The sequence below is a fragment of the Gymnoscopelus microlampas genome (genome assembly GCF_963454915.1).
Source record: "Gymnoscopelus microlampas genome assembly, chromosome: 20".
In the NCBI taxonomy this organism is placed as follows: Eukaryota; Metazoa; Chordata; class Actinopteri; order Myctophiformes; family Myctophidae; genus Gymnoscopelus; species Gymnoscopelus microlampas.
Window position 1 is genome coordinate 13,313,400 of NC_139957.1, and position 23,588 is coordinate 13,336,987.

The window sequence follows — 23,588 nt, forward strand, 5'->3', positions numbered from 1 at the left end:
TTGGATTGTACGAATGAGAAAACAATTAGTTAATAAAGTTATTTTTTGGCATATTTATTCCTTATCGTTGTTTAATTTATACACTACACCTGAACCTTAGCTGTTGGTAGTCAAGGATGTGATTGCTGCAAAAATATTTGTTATTTGATCATCAAATCTTGTTTTTGTTCTTGTGATGGTAAACCCCCAATAACCTGGATTTGCATGGGTAATTGTTTTGTTGTATACAGATAATGTAATCCAATGTACAGCTTTCCTGACGTCAGAGGAAAATGGATAGGTCTACATGTGAGATTTTTTTGTATTAGGTGAAAAATATTTCACAAAAATGATTGTGACTTCTTTCACAGCAATCATGCACACACAACTTTTATTTGTGTGAATAAAGCATAGAGCCACCACATACTTCCTTTGTGTTAAAAGATCATAGTTAAATTAGTAGTTAAACCCTTATTATTTTACTCCCAAATAAACGGGATGATCGAAGCCTGGTGAGGCGAGGATAGAAGCAGGTTACTAAAGCAGTGGTTCTCAAAGTGGGTTCCATGGACTCTCAGGGTTCCTTGAGACTGGGGATTCTAAAATGACCCTTGCAAGTCTGTAACTCTGACAGTACCAAATGGATTTGGTTCCATTTGTACACTCAGACTCAGAGTTAAGGGGGGTCCTTGAAGTGTAAAAGTTTGAGAACCACGGTACTGAAGCACTTGTTGGTACCCCCCCACACCACTAGATGGCGGCAGTATATAAACAAGTCGGAAGCAGAAGTCTGAAATGGCTAGGGTTACAAAAGTGTTCACAGCTTTAAATCAGAAGCACAACGTAACTTTAAGTGTCAATTAAAGCTTATATTCAAGATAGTCTCAAAATATTATGTAAATTACAACACACTACAACTCACAATCAACAAGGTAAGTCATTTTTGGGACATATTGATGTGCCGAGCGATGACTGACTCGTGAAACTTTGTTATGGGTGTACCGACGATTTTTGTCCCCCGACGTCAGTTTGTCTCAATACGCTACTGCATGTGGGATTTAAAGGTGGGACCAGTGATGTGCTTAGCCCCTACGGAACCTCTCCCTCCGCGTTAGTTACTGCCGTCTGTTTTCGAAATGGTCGCACGTCGTCCACTTTACATGTTTCTTACCCCTTTCTGCACATCTTATCCAAAAAGTAAAGCATTTCCGCCACTCTCTCAGATGTTTGAAGTTTTAACGCGCCATAAAAGCTATCCAACGGGTTGAAGAAAGTATTTAATTTGCCTCGGTTTTCATCCGGTTCCATAATATTTTGCATTAGAAGATGCAATTCAACATTTGACCAGTAGGGTAAAAAGTAATGTTATCTCCACGGGCGCAACTCTTGCGCAATGTCTTAAAAACCATGTAACCGGATGAAAACCGAGGCAAATTAAATACTTTTTTCAACCCGTTGGATGGCTTTTATGGCGCGTTAAAACTTCAAACATCTGAGAGAGTGGCGGAAATGCTTTACTTTTTGGATACGATGTGCAGAAAGGGGTAAGAAACATGTAAAGTGGACGACGTGCGACCATTTCGAAAACAGACGGCAGTAACTAACGAGGAACCTCATCTCGGAGCTATACAGCGGAGGGAGAGGTTCCGTCGGAGCTATGATGTGCTCAAATTATATACTCTGTTACAAGTAAATGTCCAGAATTAAAAATGTACTTAAAGTACCAAAACTAGGTTCTCATTATGCAGCATGTCCCATTTTACACGTTTTCAAATGTATAAAATGAATACAAATCCTTTTAAAATAGCAGATATTAGGCATTATGAGTTTGTAGATCAGCTATTTTCAAATGGCCGAAATAATAATCACAATCTACCAACAAGTAACTAAAGTTTTCAAATAATTGTAGTGGAGTAAAAGTACAATATTTGCCTCTGAGATGCAGTGGAGTAGAAGTAAAAGTACTGAAAATTGGAAATACTCAAGTAAAGTAAAGTAAACTAAAAAATACCTCAAAATTGTTCTCAAGTACAGTACTTTAGTAAATATACTTAGTTACTTTACACCTGTGGGTGGGAGACACTTTAGCTATTAACGTTATATACTATCTCTGGCACAATGCAACTATGTATGTGAGAGAGGGTACATATTATATTTTGTATTCATATCACACATATCTATCTATTAAAGCTGCTAAATGGCCCCATAAGGTTTGCCCTCTACCGTCCAATTTTTTTGTGTGGTTGATGGTCCATTGTGGAACCTTGGGCCGTCAACCTTTACTTTATAGAGTGTGGAGTAAGAAGGAAGGCCTTGACAGCCACAGCGTTGATATACTGAATGTATAAGAACTTGAGAATTCTCCAGGCGCTCAACCGAACGCTTGTTTGCATGCAGACTTTGATGTGGAGCGAATTGCCTTCGTGATATATCAGGTCGTATTGTTTTAATATCATTAATTTGCTGTTCTTTTATTCACATAGTATAGAGGGAATCTCCCTTGTTTGTCAATAAAGATGCCTTGCGCATGTGAACGGTAATTTCTGTGTATGTCGTCTATAAACTGGACTTTAGGGTTTTATTGAACCAAGAGTGACAGGTCTGCCACGGCACATCAGTCTTATCCCACGTACTACTAAAATATATATATATATATATATATATACACACACACACAGTGGTGGAAAGTAACTAAGTACATTTACCTAAGTACTGTACTTAAACATACATTAACCACTTTAGCCCTATTGTATACCTAGGCGATGCGACGTGTTGTGACCTTGTAGATCGTCTATTTTCAAACATTTTAGTATTTTTACTTTTGGTACTTAAGTACATTTTGATGCCAATACTTTTGTACTTTTAATCAAGTACATTTAGAATTCTGGACTTTTACTTGAAACTAACTTTTCCTAAATAACTAATAAAGTATTTCTATATTGCAGTATTGGTACTTTTACTTAAATAAAGAATTTTAGTACTGTGTGTGTGTGTGTGTGTGTGTGTGTGTGTGTGTGTGTGTGTGTGTGTGTGTGTGTGTGTGTGTGTGTGTGTGTGTGTGTGTGTGTGTTTTTTTCACCCTTGTTTCCTGTTCCCATTTTGTCCCTCTCATCTTCCCCTATACGCCACTCATCTCCTACAGATGTCAGGTGAGTATATCTTCAAGTCCATAGATGGACGCATGATGGACAATGTGGAGTTGTTTGTTCGTACTGGAACCTACCCTTCTGAGGTTAAAACCAAGAGTGAGAGGTATTCCATCAGAAGAGCAAGCAAAAAAGTCATCTATAAAGGTGTGTAAGAAAACGAAAACAAGTTGCCTGTCCTCTGTGAACTTCATTATTAAACTATAATGTAAATAGTTTGTTTTTGTTTTGTCTGTTTTTATGTTTGTCTGAATGTGGGCCACTGACGTTTGACATTTCCAAAACCAAAATCAAGAAATAATGAATTCATTAACAGATATATATATTAATATTATTTATTTTGAAGTTGATCCTTGAACTTTAGCATAGGAGAGTGAAAACCTTTAAATTCTGTCTGTTAGATAAATTCCTGTTTAAGTCGTACAAGGGCCGCCTTTTGAAGGTGGTTAGGAGCTACGGGGAACTGCAGGAGATCCTGACGTGTTACCATGAAGACAACGACCACGCAGGCATCGGGAAGATGAGAGCACAGATTATGGTGAGGTTCCCTCACTTCTGAGCACACCCAGAAGCTAGTTCTTCAATAATAAATACATAATTGTTATTAGTGAAGCATTCTCAGTTTGAGCCAATGATGGGGCATATGAAATAGAATAATTATTATTATGCAAGTGCATTTGTGATGTTTTACTAATTATATACTGTATGAAGAGCAGAGACAGTGGCTTCAAACGGTGTGTAACACGTTTTGAGCTGATTCTTGAGGTTGGATAATGATGGCAACGACGAACCCATGGTTTGTCGTTGCCTTGTTAAAAAAACAGGGGGAGACGTTACACCCTATACTATACCCTAAAAATAGCAGATCTACAAGCTCTGCTAAATAATCGTTTCAGGAAAATAAAAGAAGACATATCAGACTTTGTTTTTTGGTCTCTTGTTTTGCAATGTGCATATACGGGTCATTCTCACGAAACCAAAAAATACCATGGCAGTAACGATTTTAACTATAAAATTATATAGCTGCAAGCAGCGATAAATGGGGCCAAGGAATGAAAGGCAAAAAGCAACATGCAATAATAGCACTATAAGATGTTGAAACAGAATAGATTGAACTTGAGACAAAGCAGCCCATGTAACTAACAAATGAGCATTCTCAACAGCTGAGCAGAGTGCTGAGGGATTGTGGCTAGCATGCAGGGGAGCAATCCAGGGTTAAGAACCTGAGAAATAGACGTTGTGAGGGCAACTCTCTTATGGCTCTCACTGAATACCAGCGTCTGTATGGGGGAAATTGCGGGCTATGTAAGTTATGCCCAAACCAGGGACTATGATGTCAGTACTGGACGTTTCGTTTGGCTTCATATATGGAGTTCCAGTAGGGTTTCTCTGATGTTAGAACTAGGTAAGTTAGGTATCTCCATGTGTAGCAGTCGAGGAGAGATTCTATGATGTCAGAGGGGGGGAGGTTGGGGAGGTTGCTTGTCTCCATCTATAGGGATATCCATATATGGGAAGATTGGGATCGAATAGCTCACTAAGGGTCGGGACTGCTAAATGCTGGCAAGTATGCCCTGAATGTTCTTTACACAGTGTGTTCAGCTGTTTTACAATTCCTGGTTCAACCTCTGGTCACCAGGTGGGGCCAACGCCTAATTTGTGCATATTTATATAGACCCCTTAACAGACGACGTCACACTGATAAGACAGAATGGGTTTCATTTGGTGCCGGCCTGTGCAAGCATACTGGTTCTTATCAGTGTGACGTCGTCTGTTAAAGGGTCTATATTATAAAGGGATGCCAAAAAACATTAAAAAGTTGAAATATGGAGATACAAGGTTTCAGATTTTTTCCCCTTCAGTTGACCATGTAAGACCTGGTTGACTGTCCCTTGTTACCTTAATATCGTCGCCGTTGGGCAGAATCCTCTTATCTCCATATTCTAACTTTTTGTGCTTTGTTCGTATATTACCGCCCTACTCCTGGACCTGTCTGCAGCGTTCGACACAGTGAACCACCAGATCCTCCTCTCCACCCTCGAGGGGATGGGTGTCTCAGGCTCTGCACTCTCCCTGTTTGCATCCTACCTGACGGGTCGCTCCTACCAGGTGATGCTGAGAGGGTCTGTGTCAGAACCACACAGGCTCACTACTGGGGTTCCCCAAGGCTCGGTTCTGGGTCCTCTTCTTTTCTCTCTCTACACTACATCTCTTGGTGCTGTCATCCACTCCCATGGCTTTTCCTACCACTGCTATGCCGATGACACCCAGCTGATCCTCTCATTCCCCCCCTCTGACACACAAGTGGAGGCACGCATTGCTGCTTGTCTGGCTGACATCTCGGAGTGGATGTCGACGAACCACCTGAAGCTCAACCTGGACAAGACCGAGCTGATGTTCATCCCGGGGAAGGGCTGTCCTCACCGAGACATGGCCATCACCATTGAGAATGCTGTGGTGACGTCAACTCGGACTGCGAAGAATCTGGGTGTGACCCTGGACGATCAACTGTCGTTCTCGGCTAACATCGCATCAGTGACACGGTCCTGCAGATTCCTCCTCTACAACATCAGGAGGATTCGCCCCTTCCTCACGGAGAAAACAGCCCAGGTGCTCATCCAGGCTCTTGTCATCTCCCGCCTGGACTACTGCAACTCCCTCCTTGCTGGTGCTCCGGCATCAGCCATCAGACCTCTGGAGCTTGTTCAGAAAGCTGCGGCTCGTCTGGTGTTCAACCGCCCCAAGTTCTCCCACACAACTATCCTTCTCCGTTCTCTGCACTGGCTCCCCGTAGCAGCTCGCATTCAGTTTAAAACCCTGGTGCTAGCCTATAGAGCAGTGAAAGGAACAGCTCCTTCTTACCTCCGGGTTTTGGTCAATGCCCACACCCCTGCCCGACCACTCCGGTCTGCCACCTCGGGGCGACTGACTCCCTCGCCACTCAACGGTCCTTCTGGTCGATCGACACGGTCACGACTTTTTTCTGTTCTGGCCCCACAGTGGTGGAATGAACTTCCCACTGATGTCAGGACAGCAGAGTCACTGCCCATCTTTCGCCGCAGGCTGAAAACCCACCTCTTCAGGAAACACTATCCTTCCTCTTTGCCTGGCCTACTTGTTGTTAACTAGTTGTATGAACTCTTGTTTTATTTTTGTATTGTTTTATTGGATCTTGTTTAGTCGATACACTTATTTGTTTTAGCTCGTGCTCATTTGATTTTGCCATTTTTGTCTCATCTGTTTAAGAAAGTAGGTAGCTGATATATTGCACTTTTACCTTAGCGCTACAGTGGGTGACCATTGACTTTGTCGCTTTTCATAAGAGAATCACTTCACTCATTTGCCTCACCCGCTTTGCAGTAAATTTAAGTTCCAAATACTACCACAAGGTGCCGCTTTGGAGTCACTTTTTTTGTGACAGAGAGACAGACAGACAGACATACATACATACAGACAGACAGACAGACAGACAGACAGACAGACAGATAGATGTCTTATATTAATAATAATAATAATAATAACTAGCAATAATTACGTGTGCTTAGAGCGTTTAAATTGGGTTTTCTGTTCAGCGTCGGGCAGTCAGGAACGCATCTCTGTCATTTTAGAAATGTTCAGACACACATTGGTTTCTGTCTGTCTGTCTGTCTGTCTGTCTGTCTGTCTGTCTGTCTGTCTGTCTGTCTGTCTGTCTGTCTGTCTGTCTGTCGCAAAAGTCCGTAGAGAGAGAGAGAGAGAGACAGACAGACAGACGTCTTATATGTTTTTTTTTCTCGCATCAATTTCTGTATAGTATCATTGTACCTCTTTCCTCTGTAAATGAAATAGTCTAGTTAGTGTAGCGGTTAAAACTGAAGTCGTGTGATTTTACGACCCGGGTTCGAATCCCACGCTATAAGCATGCTGATCTGCTATTTTTACTTTTACTTCTACTCCACTACATCTCAGAGGAAAATATTGTACTTTTACTCCACTACCATTATTTGAACGCTTTAGTTACTAGTTACTTTGCAGATATAAATCATTACATTATAAAACATACATTATTTGCCCTATTTCACATAGTCTATTTGAAAATGGCCGATCTACAAGCTCACAACGCATTGCGACGCATTGTGAGCTTGTAGATCAGCTATTTTCAAATATTTCAGTACTTTAAGTATATTTGCCAATACTTTTGTACTTTTACTTTGATTGAACTCAAGTAACATTTTGAGTTCATCCATGACCGTAACAGACGACCGTCATGTGATCCATGGCCAACAGCGAGGCATTTGTTTTCATTCTTATAAAACCGCGTGGCTCATTTATATGCACGTGAAAGTAACTAAGCGGAAAGTAACTAAGTACATTTACTCCATGTCCACTTGTTGCTGACGGTGCGTGGTAGTGTAGGAGCAGCGCTGTAAAAGCCCCAAGCGTCATCGGTGCAGGAAAGATGCGTATTTGGTTGTACACACGGAGACGCAAGGGTGGCGTTTTCAGTCGGAATTCAAATCATGATGCAACACTTTGTGAGCTTTTATGGGACACTGTTGTACAACAAAGTAGAATTCATTTGTGAAGAAAGAAAAACCCATTAACAGTTGAAAATAGCCTACACCCTACACCATTTCTGCCCATCCCTCTAACTTCATGTAGGCGCATTAAAAATATCAAAATTGGCCGCTCTGAATTTGTATCTGAACAAATACTTTGATAGAAGAGATAGGCCTACAGAGGTACTGTAGGGGGGAGGGGGAACCTGATAGCAGAGTTCCTCACTTGGCTTATTTGGAATAGGCTGCATACATTAACATAACCGGTTTGGCAAGAGACTGGGCCAGTGTTGTAGGCTAGTGCTAATTTTGGAAGTGGGGGAGCGCGGTTCTTGAGCGGATTGGAGTTTTTTTTGTTACTTTATTTCGGTTTTAGGGTTAAGCTCTGATCCACCCGTCCCCCCCTCCCACGAAAGCCCCCCGACCCCCCGCACGCAACCACTCCGCCGCGCTGCGCCAGGCCGCGCTGCGCTAAAACGCACTGTCTGTGCCTGTGGTGGCCAACTGAAAGCTATAATAACATAGTAGTATGACAAGGGTGCCATTATATTCAATGATATTCAATTGTTTTGTGGAAAACACATGGCTCATCATGCTTAATTAAAGAGAGACTCACTTGCCTTTTCTAAGTGCTTTTCATTGTTTGGACAGAAGAAATTGTAAACATTTAGCCAATATTCGATCATCATTAAATAACAGACAGTGAACTGGTAAACTGGTGACAGCATGTCATGGATAGCACATTAATTCTTAAACAATATTGAGGAGGAAATAATTATAAACGAGGAAATAAAATAAAACAAACCAAAAAGGCGCCAATAACCCCTGTCTTATAAAAACTGCCAAAGTGGCTCGGGGTTATCTGACATGACAGGCTGTGCCACTTTGGTTTTTGTGCTTTCTGCCGTGCGATGTGCTCGCAGCCAAGTCTTGACATAAGGCTCTGGATTCCAGGACCTGAGCGGAGGTCCATGCTGTCTAATAAACATCAGAGCCGACACACGTTCTGTATGCAGTCGCGAACGGAGTGATGTTATTATGAGGTTCAATGTTCATCAAACTAAAGAGAGAGAGAGAGAGAGAGCAGTGTCCCATAAAGTAGTAGTGGAAATAGCCGATCTACAAGCTCACAAAGTGTTGCACCATGATGCTTTGCGAGCTTGTAGATCTGCTATGTTTTAAAATAAAAGTCTGTCTGTTGGTTTTATGAATATTAATCCATTATACATACATTATATATATATAACGCACTGGCCAATACAAACTAATAGACGAGAATGAATAATTTGTATGCTCATCGCGTGGGATTCGAACACGGGTCGAAAAATCACCGGACATCAGTTTTAACCGCTACACTAGCTGGGCTGTTTCATTTATAGAGGAAAATGTTGAAATATTACTACACAACAATTGATGCGAGAAAAAAAAAACATATAAGACGTCTGTCTGTCTGTCTCTCTCTCTCTCGCCACAGACTTTTGAGACAGACAGACAGAAACCAATGTGTGTCTGAACATTTCTAAAATGACAGAGATGCGTTCCTGACTGCCCGACGCTGAACAGAAAACCCAATCTATTGGCAAGAGAAAAAAAATACGTTTATTTTCCCGTCTCGTTTTATCAATTAAGACGTTAAAATTAAACTAATGTTAAGCGCAGCATCATGCTATCTAACTTTATTTGCTTAATATTTTGCTTAATATAAATGTCACATCTTGTACTGTAAGCAACATACAGGATCTTTCTCTGTCTTTCTAGGAAAAACAGTGCCTAAAAACCCCAAAACAAACAATTTTGCTATTCAAATGAGCTATTGGCATGATAAAACATACGTTTACATTTTCCAAAGCAAGTGTCAAAACATAATACAAAAGTGTAAAGTAATGTATGTACAGTTTGGAGAGGATATACAGTAACTAGTAACAAATATATTCTTGCTGTCTGCTGTGGGCTGTAGGCAGTAGACCGCTGCTGCCCCTAGTGGCACAGAGTGGAAATCATACATGCCCTGCATGAAACGCATGAGAAGAATGAAAAAAAACGACAAAGTCAATGGTCACCCACTGTAGGTATACTCTTGGTTGCTTGTTTTTGCAGGAAATGTACTTAAAACTTCTGGTGATTAGTAGTTTTCGTTCCCTACCTATGTTGAATACACTTATTGTAAGTCGCTTTGGATAAAAGCGTCTGCTAAATGACTGTAATGTAATGTAATGTACTTGATCATACTACAGCGTCACACAAAAGCATCAAAAGTATCACATCCGCAAGCGACACGTTTCGAGCTTGTAGATCTGCTACTTTTGATGCTTTTGCATCCTGAAAAGTAACAGTTTTGGAAATACAGTATGAGGTTTCCACCCTGAGAGCCACTGGTGTAGCTGACCATACTTGGTTGTTATACTAGCTTATGTCGCCACTACTGTGAATGCAGCATATTACTCAAATTAGATTAGTAATATGATGAACTAGATGAATATAAATTAATATATAAACAAAAAGTAGATAAACGAATGGAAAACAATGCAAAATAAATAGATCATTATATTGATATTTAAAGAGGTGGTGCCATGGTTTTGCACTTTTTCTGTCTTTCATGTGTCTATGAGGTTGATAGAACTTCATTAAGCCCCCTGGTGGTGTTTTTATGGTGTTTTATGTCTTCTCTGACTATTTTGAGTTTCTTCCTGGAGGCTGAAACCTTGAGGGTCAATCGTGCCAATAGCAAAACAGCGCTTTAATGACGCAGTAGAAATATACCCTCCCCCTCATTATCAGAACACAACAGGTGTGGGCATGAGGAGGAGGAGGGACTAGTACAGGAGGTGGAGGGACTGGTTCAGGTGGGAGGTGCTAAGGTGAGAACCAGGTATACTTGATGAACTGGAGGCGTGTCCACATAAAAACCTAATTTTAACACTTTCTGTACACTTTTAAAAAAAAAAAACATTTTCCCTAGTATAACCATAGTACCTGATGATCATGTTTTTTTTGGGGGGGGGATCACTGAAAATCACGGCATCCCGTCTTTAATATAATTAAAGAATATACGTTTGAAGGACCATGATGAAGACTTTCATCATGGTCATAAATGTCATAAATATGTTTAAAATGTTTGTGATGCTATATGTTAACTAATTTAGTTGGTGACCTGGAGCCCTCCCGGACCACTGTGAAGTGGATTATAGTGTCCACGTCATGTTACATTATCCCGCTATTACACAGCTTACTGTAAGGAAATCAATCAATCAATAATAACAAATATTGATTTAAACATGTATTTATTAGCTTGCAAGTTAACATTTCCATAATAAAAAAAACTATAATTATATTGATGTATTTAAATAGCACAGTGTAAGTTTCTGACTTAGGCTGTCTAGTTTGGAAACCAAGATTTGCCAGAGCGAATACTGCCCAGTCGAAAACTGTTCTCTTTAAATACATCAATATAATTATACAGTGCACACATCCTAAAACGAAATGTATTTTATTTTCCTGCACCGAATATCTGACAAAAGTTGTCGTGTGTATTTATAAGCTGGCCCAGGCAGCCCAGCCCAAGCCCGTTGAACTTCTGGCTCATCCCGTGTGTCTATGGTGCATGCTATGGCCTCTTGTGGTCATCTCCAATCTCAAATTTCCACACTTTCCTCATCCCAGAAAGGGCATTCCAGGCAAATGCCTTCCAGACCTTTTATGTCCTGTTTCGTCAAGACAGTCCAGTCACTGACATATTTGAAGTCCTCGACTAGCTCAAGCACAGTCACACTGGCAGTGGCAATGGTTAACCATTGCTACACAGAGGAGACCTCTCCTCTGTGTTAAATGCCATTACTTTTGCACACCAACCAGTCTGAAGATCAACCAGTAGGGGTCAGCAGTGACAAGATTACACAAGTGAGCGGGCATAAAAACTTAATTGGGAGAAAAAATGGGCAAACATTAAAAAGAAAAGCAGGTGCTGCCGGCCTCACCATTATGCAGCCAATCTATGAAAATATCATTCCACAATCGAACGTTGCTGTTTCACGGTCTATATTTTAGCTCCTTGGTGCACACATAAACTCCAGCAAGAAGTTTACTATATGATACACAACAACTGAGTTTGATGGCAGATTTTTACAACTGCAAGCAAAGTCACGTGTTAAGTTAAAACATAACCTCAGGCAATGGTGGATTACCGGGTGATAAATACACACACACACACACACACACACACACACACACACACACACACACACACACACACACACACACACACACACACACACACACACACACACACACACACACACACACGGTTATTTGATTAAATTACAATGTTGTGTCTTTCCTCAGTCTCTGTACTACTGGGGTAATGTGACGGTTGCCGTTAAGGACTGGGTGAAGAAGTGTCCCCAGTGTCGACACAGGATCCTGGGGCCCAAGACGGCAGGAACTCAGATACTGCAGTGTCTGGCCTATGGCTGTGAGAGCAGCAGCTGGAACAATCCCAACAGGGTCACTTTCCACGAGTACGTAACTCTTATTTCTCTGAATCTTTCTTTCTTTCTTTGGTGGTATATACTTCTCTTTTTCAGATGTATGTTCCCTTGCTCTCTTCATTCTAGCTGTTTAAAAGGCCAGGACATAATGGGTGTATGTACCTTTAAATGCTCAGGTTACTAGGTCATAGTACAGGTCATTACAGGTCATAGTAACATGTAGTTAGTCACGTTTATGTGATTCAACCCGGGAAGAAAGGGGTTGCCTTTGTTCTACAAGTCAAGGTTAAGTAGAAACTATTGTTTATTGTCTCCGCCGTCCGTCCGTCCATGTGTGTGTGTCCGTGTGTCCGTGTGTGTGTGTGTCCGTGTGGTGCTATTTATGAGTTATTAATTTCGTCATGCGTCTCGCTAGCCAATCACAGTACTGAGCAAAGGGTCTGAATACCAATCAGCCAATCACAGTGCAGCGAAAGACACATTTTCACAACGGAAAGAAAAACTTTCGCTACGGATGGGTCCCAAACCCACTTCCTGACCTGGCGGAGACCTGTGCTCCGAGGAGCACATTTTCTAGTTTTAAACTATCGTTTGAGTTTATTTTATATCTTCACAAGCATTATGAGTTCATGACAAGAAAACTGATGTAAATAATACTGTGAAGTAACCTACTGGACTAATACAGTTACAAAACCAAGTCACGTCTCCTCATCCATTCTTTGCATCCTGACCGATGCACCATCTTGATTATTGCATATAACTGAAATAACTAGTATCCAGCCTATTCCATCTATAGCCATTTTTCCATCCATCCTTCTTTCTTTCTATTACTCATACCAAAGCAAGAAGACAATTCTTAAAATTACCTCTCCAGGTTCAGCATTTGCTTCTCTCCTCCTCTGTCCCAGGTTCCCCAAGGACCCAGAAATTAGGGAGAAGTGGCTGTCTGTGGCCCAGAGAGACAGGGGCTCCCTGCGGTACCTCTCCTGTCTATGCTCCAATCACTTTGACCCCTCCTGCTTCCAGGTCGGAGAGGAGGGTCAGGTCATTCTGAAACCAGAGGCCGTTCCCACCATCATGACTGTACAGAGGGAGGTCCAGGTGAAGGATACATCAAAATTAATGATAATATGTAATGACGTATATCGTTGCTGTTGGGCAGAAACCTCATATCTCCATATTTTAACTTATCTATCTACTATCTATATACTACAGTGTCACACAAGAGTAGCATAAATAGCCGATCTAAGCTCACAGCGTGTCGTGACACGTGGTGAGCTTGTAGAGCTGCAATTTTTCTATCGTCTGATCCCTCGACATATCAGAATCAGAATCAGATCACAATCAGAATACTTTATTGCGATGACATGTAAACATGTTCGGAATTTGGTTTGGTACAGTGGAGCGCAGTTTACAACAGGACTGGTGCAGGACAGGACAAGACAGTGCAAACCAACATCATAGTGCAACTTGACATAGTAGCAGTTAGTGAGCTTGGTCTATGTAATCGGTCCCTTCAGTGTCCGTGAGCAAAACAACTGGATCAGGCCATTGTCAAAATCAAGAACGCATCGGTGGATTTCCATGAAACTTGGTTTGCATGATTAGTAGGCTATCCTGAGGGCATCTTTTGGGTCATGAAGGTCAAATCACCATGAAGGTCAAGGTCAAAATGACATAATCAGCATTATCTAAGGAATGGAGAGATGTTGAGCAAGAGAAGGTGCAGACAGGGTTTGTACATGCGTTTTTATTTGGAATTGTGATTTCCTTAAATAAGGAAGACATTGAAACATGAAGGTGCATTGCTGAATCGTTGACATTTAGAGAAAATGTGATGATATTTAGGAGACCTCAAATATTTCTTCCAGCATTCAGTCATGATAACATTGCCCAGCCCAAAGTATGTATTAAGACACATGGACATGCATACATTCTTATGTAGCACACTGGGTTTCCTTGTGTATGAAAGAAATTCTAAAATGAAGCATTTAATTGAGTAAAAAAAAACATGGTAGTTACCACCTTGTTGTTGTCTTTTGTCTTTGTGCATTTATGACATCTCTTTTTTTATAATTCTTTTGAGCTGTAGCAGCAGTATGTGCCTGAACGCTTCATCTAAGTGACAATAAGAACTGAATCTGAAATCTGATCTGAATCTAGCTGCCCATTCCTGCAGATGAGGTCTCCCTCCAGATCTCTACTCTGGAGGAGCTCATCGCTGCCTCAGGCACAGCAGAAACCGTGGAAACCTCAGAAACATCAGAAGCAGCCTTAGAACGCCCAGACCTCCGTGGGGAACTTCCAGAACACCAGTACTCCCTCCCTCCTCCTGACGACAACAACAACAACAGAACAGGGATTCAGGGTGTCATGAGGACATGCGCTGCTGAGCCATGTTTCGTGATGTATGACAACATAGAAAGGTACCTGAAGCCTGAAGTATAGATTAAGCATGAGAACTCATCAAGCTGCTTACATCATGCACTTACTGCCAGCCAGGAAAGAACTACTGCTTTTGATAGTACAGCTATAACAACAACTACTATGTGTAATAATAATTATACAAAATGTATACTACTGCTGTTTATAGTACTGCTACTACTGTATCAACTGTAATTACTCCTGAAAATAAAGGCAGCAGCACTGTCTCCATAAATGTTTTGAGAGCACAGTAGCACAAAACTATTTGATGATCATAATGACCCAGATATACTTTTAAAATAATAACTACGCTAGCACAACACAAGGTTTTGTGGATGATTTATGCATGTTTATCTACTGTATTGTAATTAAAGGAGTGTCCTTATGTCCTTTTGAAGTTGTGTTGTGACTTTGCAGGTATCTGAAGCATAAGGTTTTGCCTCCATACACCAAGGTCCATAAGAACTCAGTGAGGCGGGCGTCCAAACGCTTCGCCGTGATTGGTGAGAGAAAAAAATATGTGGGCGTGCCAGGAGCTGACCGGATAGTGCAGTGTTTCCCAAACAGTGGGTCGGGACCCAATTGTTGGTCGCAGACCCATTTTTTTAAAATAAAAAAACAACAACAGTTTCATAAAACAAAAGATCAAAGAAATTCCAATTTGTAGTGAAATTACAACTGTGGTCCTATGTATTCAGTTTACTTTCTTCCTTTCCTTTCTTCCTACTATTCTGTAAAATAAAATAAAATAAAGCAATGAAAATGTAAACCAAGACTATACCCCACAGTGGAGTTTCCTGTCACACCCCAGTGTATGTAATGTCTGAAGTTGAAATGCTTTGACTACAAACTCTAAAATACTGCTGTTTCTTCTCTGTTTCAGATGGAGTGTTGATGTACACACAGGTCAACCCTCCTCTCAAAGTACCACGTAGCAGAGAAGAGGTGCTTTGATTCAAAATTCTGCTCATTATTTATTATTGTTAACTGTTATTACATAACAACCATTGTTTATTCGAAAAGGAAGGCTTACTGAGCACTAGACATTTACAGCACCCTGCCTGCAAGCTGCCCAGTGTAATTATAAGTCTTTCACTTTTTTAATTTTATTTTTAGGCCTATATAAGTATACATACTTAAGCGTTAATGATAGATAGTCTTTGAGCCTGAGGAGAGTATTTCTCAGTTGCTCTCTTTCCCCAGCTTGTGAGGAAATTCAAACTAGCAACCTCATTATTAACACCTTTCCTAACCAGTATGTAGCCCCCACTGTTCGTGGTGAACTCAACCCTGGGGCAGCTCTACGTCAACCAATTCAACAAATCCAACTGATACTCTTTATTACAATAAGACAGATGATACCAACAAATCGAAGATGAATAATAATACATTTTCATTTAATAGCTGACTCCTGCACAGATTCTCTGTTCTAAGTGAGTATTGGAACAGATATTGTTTTTGAAAGAGCTGACATTATGTTTAGACATCAGGGTGACTCTGCATTATTTACTTGGAAGAATGTTAATAATAATATATTAGTAATGTGTCATCCCTATGCAGATAACTTCAGCAGAATGATAAACTAATAAGGGAGGGTGAGAATATAAAGCCTATAAAGCCTTCATTTTCTCTCTCCAGGTGAATGAGATACTGTGCCACTTTCATGACAACCAGGGTCATCGGGGTCAGGGTATGTGTCAGCAGGCCATCGGGAAGCAGTTCTACTGGGCGACAGTGAGTAAAGACCTGGCCCGCTGGATCTCCACCTGCAACACCTGCGTCAACAGAACCAAGAAGAGAAGATATCGCTGTAGCGTCTACAACTGTACAAACTGCTGTGGACCAGTAGAGAGAGGACTGGGCATGACCTTCCACAAGTATGGAACATCATAATCTACTCCATTCTATACTATATAAAGTACAAGTTCTGTGTCTGTAGGCGGGTGGTTGGACGAATTATGCCCAAATAGGGACATGCCCTACATCACAGCACTGACATCGCACAAATCGGTATTGTTAAGCAACGGTTAACGAGAGCACAAATTGCTGTTGTTGGGCAATAGTTTCTGTTGTGTGTTACATCAGACCAGAACTCGGATCAGCAAGAGAGGAAATCAGATGGGACAGGAGGGAGTGAAAGGGGGAGAGAGGGAAGTTGTGAATGTTGTCTTGTACAGAGTACCTGTCAACACTGACCCATGGTCGTTCTGCAGATTTCCTATTGAGAACCTGGCACTGTTGTCTCGCTGGCTGAGGAACGTGGGTCGACCAAACTGGCAACCTCCACTCTGGTCCTCTGTGTGTTCAGCCCATTTCACAGAAGACTGCTTCGACCACAGCGGGAATGAGGTCCGCCTCCGACCGGATGCTGTTCCTTCGCTCTTTGTTTACAGCAACCCTTGGGTGAGCAGACCAACACCTGTGTACATGGCACTTTACACTTGTAGGTTCATTACGCAGGTGTGGATGCTGGCCTCACAGGACCATTTCTAGACAGCTTGCCTCCTACAAAGCCATGCCGTAAAAACGTTTTGCTTCATTTCATTGTATAGTGGAGACAAGAACGGGGAGAATAGAGAAATAATGTATGAGTGAGTGAGTATATACTCTCAAAGTACCATGATTGACTGTAGCAGTGGCAGGCATACTGTTGTTACCAATCTACAAATGAAACCACAACCAAAATAAACATTCACATGAACCTGGGTTCTGTCTAAAATGTGCCTGTCCTTTCTCTTGCAGGACCAGGTCAGAATCAACTCAGCCCAACCTGCTCCACTAGAGGCGGTCACAACCCAAGATCAGGTAATGATCTGGCATTAACAGCAATATTAGATAAATGAATGTTAGGGACTAATATTAGCAGGTAGAATGCAGGTTGGATACTAGTATACACAGCAAAGAGCACTCTGCATATTGTCAGGACAATACATGTTCATCAATTGTGTTTGTACTGGTAGGAGGGTGATGCACATGTATTTTCAGGAAGTGTTATGGTCAGCTAAGGTTACTTATATACAGTATGTAACAATAAAGACACCTTAAACCTTGAGTGGGGGGGGGGGGGGGGGTGAAATGTATAGAGGTGAACAGGCTGGCTGGTGCTTGTGATGCAAAGCTCACCAACTGTGATGTTGTCCAGTCTACCTCTGTCAATCCTCTTATCCAGATGATATTTTTTCCAGTCCATTCTTATCATAGGTTGGATCAGACAGAAATACTAAATGGCAAAAATTAAATCAGATGGAGGTCATTATGCAGTGGCTTCATTTTCTTCCAGGGGGCAGCAGCCCTGAAGATGCAGCCAGTGTTGTGCAATCAGCACTTAGCTGAACCTAAGTGTAAATGCCTGCCTGATTACGTGGATAGGCTCAAATCCAGCTGTAAATATGGGTCCTCAGAGTTGAGCATGAGAAACATGGCATTAGAATATAACAAGGATGGTCTTAAATGTAATTCTATGTTTTCTGTTTGAGCAGATGTTCTTTGCCAAGTATGATGCAGTGGAGCGATACCTGCGTAGAGGAACCTACCCTCCAGGACTGAACAGTGTGGAGAAAAACACCTTCAGGAGGTTTGCCAAGAAGTATATCATTAAAGGTTTGTATAAAGGCTGTATCCAAACTACAAACAATTGCAGAGAAAAACAAAGAAGCCAACCAGGTGCTCAACAGAGATTGAAAAAAGTTACAAAAGTAAACTGATGGTGCTTCCATGATTAAATAAAATAACTTTAATGTATTTGCAGAGATTAAAAATGCCAACATGTTTCGGGCGAGAACTAGACAAACAAGACCCATTAAATAGTATATCAAATCACATGAACCATGCAAATGAATAGTCTATCAGATACAATTACGTAGGATAAGTATAATTCCTTTTAACAGGTCGTTCATGAAAGTCCTTGCGGTCTTGTTTCCAATGAGAACCTGTGAGAAATTAGGGGTTAAGAGTCTTGCTCAGGGACAAATTTAATTTCATTGACACATATGCTGATCTGGCCTGGAATAGGAACACATGGACATTCAATCAATTAACACATAAAGGAACACATGTGAGTGAGTGGCCAGTATTAACAGGAGAATGCTACACTAATACAAAAATATAAGAAAGTAGGGCAAAATAGAAACAAATATAGGCCTACCGCAAATACAAAGAATGTGATGTAATTCAAAGCGCACGCGTGCGTTTGTGGATGATTGATTTCATTTGCATGGTTCCTGTGATTTGACACTATTCAATGGTCTGTCTGTATTTTTGTCTAGAAGTCTAGATGAAGACCAGTCCTGTCGAAACATAAATCGGCCTCTTGGTGGCGCTATAAAAGGCAGATGTGAAAAATGCAGGGCAAAACATTTTCCTTGGCCTCTAGGGAGTGCACATTCGGCCTGGTGGAAACAAAGATGGGGTGCCCCTGGTGATTAGACAGTTGATGTGTTGATCATATAACCAGACCACAATGTCTTAGATTCAGTTCACAGATTAATGTGTTTTTTGTTTTCTTTCTACACCCCCCCCCTTTTTTCCATTAAGGAAAAAAGGGGTAGAGCTTGGCCAAGTCGGGAGGATTCGAGTTATGATTCATTCTGTCTGTCTACACAACTATTGAAAACCATAGGGTGATTAGGTGGCTGTTCCAGACAAAGGTTTCAATTCATTCTCTATGTAAATGAGACATTTCAAAGTCTAAGACACTCTGGTGAATAGTCCGATGCCTTCATTGTAACATGACAAGTGTGCAAATTGACCCCTATAGTTAGTAGTGCATTATACTGATCAACTCTACGTGACAATTAATCTCCTGGTTTCCTAGATGATGAGATGCACATGGTACGGGGGGGTCGTGTGCGTCGGGTTCTGAGGAGCAGAGAGGATGTGGAGATGGCATTGGTCAGCTACCACGACGATCTCAACCACCTTGATGTGAAAAAATGTCTCCGCCTGCTCAACGAGAGGTTTCTAACATTTTTTTGTATTTTAACTTTCAATTCATCTTTAAAACAGAACTTGCAATATTTGTATTATCGTTGATATTGTAGATGTCAGGCTGCACAGTGAGTGGTTCAGTTCTGGGATTATATGATGTTGTTTTTAAAGGCAAGTCAGTAAAAGTAGTATTTTCTCTGGCCTTTGAAACGCAAGGTACTTCTGGAAGACCATGAAGCCAGACGTTGTGCGCTGGATTGACAACTGTTCAGAGTGTTCCGGAACCAAGAAGAGGACTATACTGAAAAACCAGATGGAACTCCAGTTCTCAGGGGTTCTAGAACCCAACGAGGGGTTATTAGAGGCCATGGTGGGCTCCCCACAGCTACCTCAAGACTCATACACAATCAGGTGGGTGGGGGGGGGGGGGGTATTGTGTGTTCGCACTCATGGTAGAGACGCACACAAAAACACACTACACACACTAAACTGCACTCATCATTCAGAGAGATGAGCACAGACTCGCACTCATCATTCAGAGAGATTTGCACAGACTCACAGAGTACAGTGTGTGTATTCTTACATTGTTTGTATTACCTCCTTTTGGAGTATTCCTACATTGTTTGTATGACCTCCTTTTTGAGTATTGAGTATGTCTTATACAATATTTTATACATATACAATCCCTAACAAGAGTTGATTGTAACTAGTGTGGCATTTTCAGCAGCTTTAACAGAGACACAAAAGCAACTGCTGTTATTACATTTACAATTTGATTGTGATCATTTTGTGCATACTATCTCTCACTTTTCCTCTCCTATTTGTCTGGACAGTGAATATGGTGGTGATGATGATAATGATGATGATGATGAAGAAACCTGTAGCAACGATGAAGAGCACCTGCCAGAGTGCAGTCTCAGTGACCGAAAGGTTGGTCAGTCTCTGATGTTGGCAACAGCAACGCGCACATAATATGCACACACTTGAATATTTGAATTAGATTAAGAGTATTTTGTTTCCTATGGGGAAAAGTGTACATGGCACTCCTCTCCCTTTAATTGTGTCAGCTCTCACAGCACTGCCATCTCACTCCTTCACTCAACACTTTACTCTGTCCCCTCCTTTCACCTTAAACCCAGTGTCAGCCAAAACCTGATTCACAGTCTCCGGCCCGGAAAGAGGTCAGCAAGTCTCCAACTGAACCCCAACCTCAACCACGTCTTCAGACAAAATTTGCACCAATAACCCAGGGCCTAAAAACTGCCCAGCCACATTTCCACACCCCAAACCAGCTGAGCACGTCTCAAAGACGTACAACTTTTGAGCAAAACAGTGGGACCCAACTCCACTCTCATCCTGCAATTAGGAACCAGCCAGCAAAACTCAAGACCGCAAATGCGGAACAACCCTGTTTTCAAACCCAAACAGAAGCTCAGACCCAGACCAGCAGCCAAGCCCGAGCCAAAAGAAGGATTCAAGACTTGGTTTCCGAATCTCCAGCTAAGAGAAGGCCCAGTCAGAGGGTGGATCCATTGGTCCCCCAGGGGTCTCAAACCTGGCCCACCCTCAGTGTCTCTGAATCCATCAGGGCAACGAACGTGAAATCATACAGGTGTGTAATTTAATGTTGCTGTTGGGTGGAAACCTTGTTTGTCAAACGCTTTTAAGGAAAGGGAAAAAATAACCTGTGTTCCAAGGGATCCAATGTAGTTATTTAGTCACAAGCTCTTGTTAGTACTTGTCATAAAACAGACAACCATTTTCAAGTCAACCTAGCGTCCATATTTTGGCCCTGTCATTATAGGTGAACCTTTTCTAAATCTGTGAAGAAAAATAGCAAAAATAAAAGCTTTAAAAGCTTGTAGATCAGCTGTTTTCATTACTTTTGCTCAACAGTGTCATACAATGAAGTATAAAATATGGCATTAACATAAAAAGATGAAATATGGAGATAAAGGGTTTCTGTCCGACAGCAACAATATGGCATAATGTGGTTAAACCATTACCATCATGTATGTCATTTTTTGTTTTATTTAACTTTTTATGTATCTTTTTTATCTTGCTTGAGAGCAAAAGCAGCTTGTCTTATCATCTTGTCTTCACTTGGTCTGTCTTGTGCAGCTCCAAGTGTCCAACTGTCCCCCCTGTGAGGCCCAGTAAGCTACAGGCCAGGGTGGTGGTGCAGCACTGTTCTCAGGCCAGGTTAAAGGTCAGACCAGCCATGGATGGCGCTGAGGCACAGTGGGTTGAGGTTTGTTGATTATTCATCTGTTTACCTGCCAACATGTATATGCAGCTATTTGTATCTGAATCACTTAATGTAAGGGATACATGAGATAATTATAATTCAATTTGGTGATGAGCACAAAAAGAAACCGTCAGTGGTCCAACTATACAATACACAGGGTACAGGATAAAGTACTTATCATGTAGTGCAAAGAGAATAAGTGGAAGAATAAAGTGCTATACAATAAATAAATATGTATGTTGAGACACTTGCGTTCATCTATTTTTAAAATGCTGTAATTAAAGAAATATCCCTAAAATGACTGACTGCATTTTAACAGGGTGCTCCATGTTCAAATCAAAGGCTGTCTTTAAAATGTAATATAATCTGTCTTCAGATACAGGAGGGAATGGTGGTGTATGTGTGCTTCTTCCAAGGAGCCACCACGGATGTTGTTCAAAAGATGGGTAAGCTGTTATTTTTCTCCATTGGGATTGTCCCTGACAAAGTATTCATGTGTTTTTGTCCATCTAGTTGTCTACTACTGTCTAGTTTGTTCTACTGTCTGAGAGAATGTTCTTTAATAGAACGTTCTCTTAGACAGACACATTATATTATATTATATATTCTACAATGACCTTTCCAGCAATGTAGATCTGCCATTTTCAGTGCATGACACTAAGTATATCTCAGGCTTCAGATCGTCTGAGACAGGTCTACCAACTGTTCCCACTGTACAGTTAAAGCAAAACATAGTGGAATAAGTAATGCCTTGCTGCTGTTTCACTGCATTACTTGACAAATACGGGGACACTTGTATCATCCATACAGAAACTCTTTTAGACGATTTGCAAATGTAGCTGCTTTTGAATTTATATGTCAATAATATACCAAGTACAGTATGTACATGGACCACAATGGAAACAAGCCTTTGGCTTTTTTTGTGTCACCCAGTTGGCATGTTTTAACTTGTACCGTCGTACCTTTTAATCGTCAAAGCATTAAATCAATCAAAACTACCAACTTCCTCCACTCGTGATGTCATTACTGTGATGTCCGAGTTGCTACCTATAGTCACCTTTTCAGAACTTCTCATTTGAAGTAATATACAATTTTAGAAAAAAAAAACTATATTCTGTAAATATTTGAAGTTGAAGTTGTCCTTTGTGTTGCCGTAACTTTAATTGCATGTTTACCTTATGTAAAGCACTTTGAAATAGCTTTGTGTATGAAACATACTAATAAACTTAACCTCTCATTAGCCACCCTGCATGTAGAATATGAAACGCCTCCCAATCTATGCTTGCAATTTATGATTTGCAAAATTAAAAAAATAAATATCATTCCACTGTTTCACTATGTGTAGACAGATGATCAAATCTGGGTTTTTTTCTGCTTTGACAGCCGACACTGTGATGAACGCCAAGTTATTCCGGAATGCCTTCAGGCTTCCGGTTTCTGTTCTGGAACTCCCCGGGAGTCTTCTGTTGGTTCCCCAGGACTCACTGCTCGGGGACCAGCTGGTACTGAGAAGGAAGAGGATACAGTACCAGGGGGGCTGCCCACCCTGGGTAAGTGCCCAACTCTACACCACACTAGTCTCAGAGTGCAGGACAGCCATGGCCAAATATTCAGCTAAGTGTATGAGGCCATCACCTTTGAGGGGGACTGTGGAACATGGAACTTATGGACAGAAACAGGATATCATCCTGAGCTCACCCGAACCCCTCACACACCTTCTGGAGTTCTAATTGCATAATCTGTGTTCAAATAAAGAACAATCAATCAATGTCCATTTATGAATGTGGATCACCTGGTTTATACACCCAAAGCATTCAGAAATGTAATAGGTATGATCTTAAAA

The 23,588-nt window shown here is 41.2% G+C and overlaps 1 protein-coding gene across 1 annotated transcript; it reads left to right on the forward strand.

Moving 5' to 3' along the window:
* Nucleotides 1–795: 795 nt before the first annotated feature.
* On the forward strand, nt 796–23,475 carry LOC311036013 (uncharacterized protein; the record flags this gene model as incomplete). Its single annotated transcript, XM_084044538.1, has 19 exons — nt 796–911; nt 3,122–3,272; nt 3,527–3,663; nt 12,002–12,177; nt 13,056–13,248; nt 14,311–14,573; nt 14,989–15,074; nt 15,455–15,516; nt 16,210–16,448; nt 16,785–16,974; nt 17,314–17,376; nt 18,051–18,171; nt 19,385–19,526; nt 19,714–19,908; nt 20,331–20,427; nt 20,637–21,109; nt 21,619–21,748; nt 22,122–22,191; nt 23,129–23,475. The coding sequence occupies exons 2-19, from the start codon at nt 3,122–3,124 to the stop codon at nt 23,473–23,475; spliced, it is 3,135 nt and encodes a 1,044-aa protein (XP_083900664.1). The 5' UTR covers nt 796–911.
* Nucleotides 23,476–23,588: the final 113 nt, after the last annotated feature.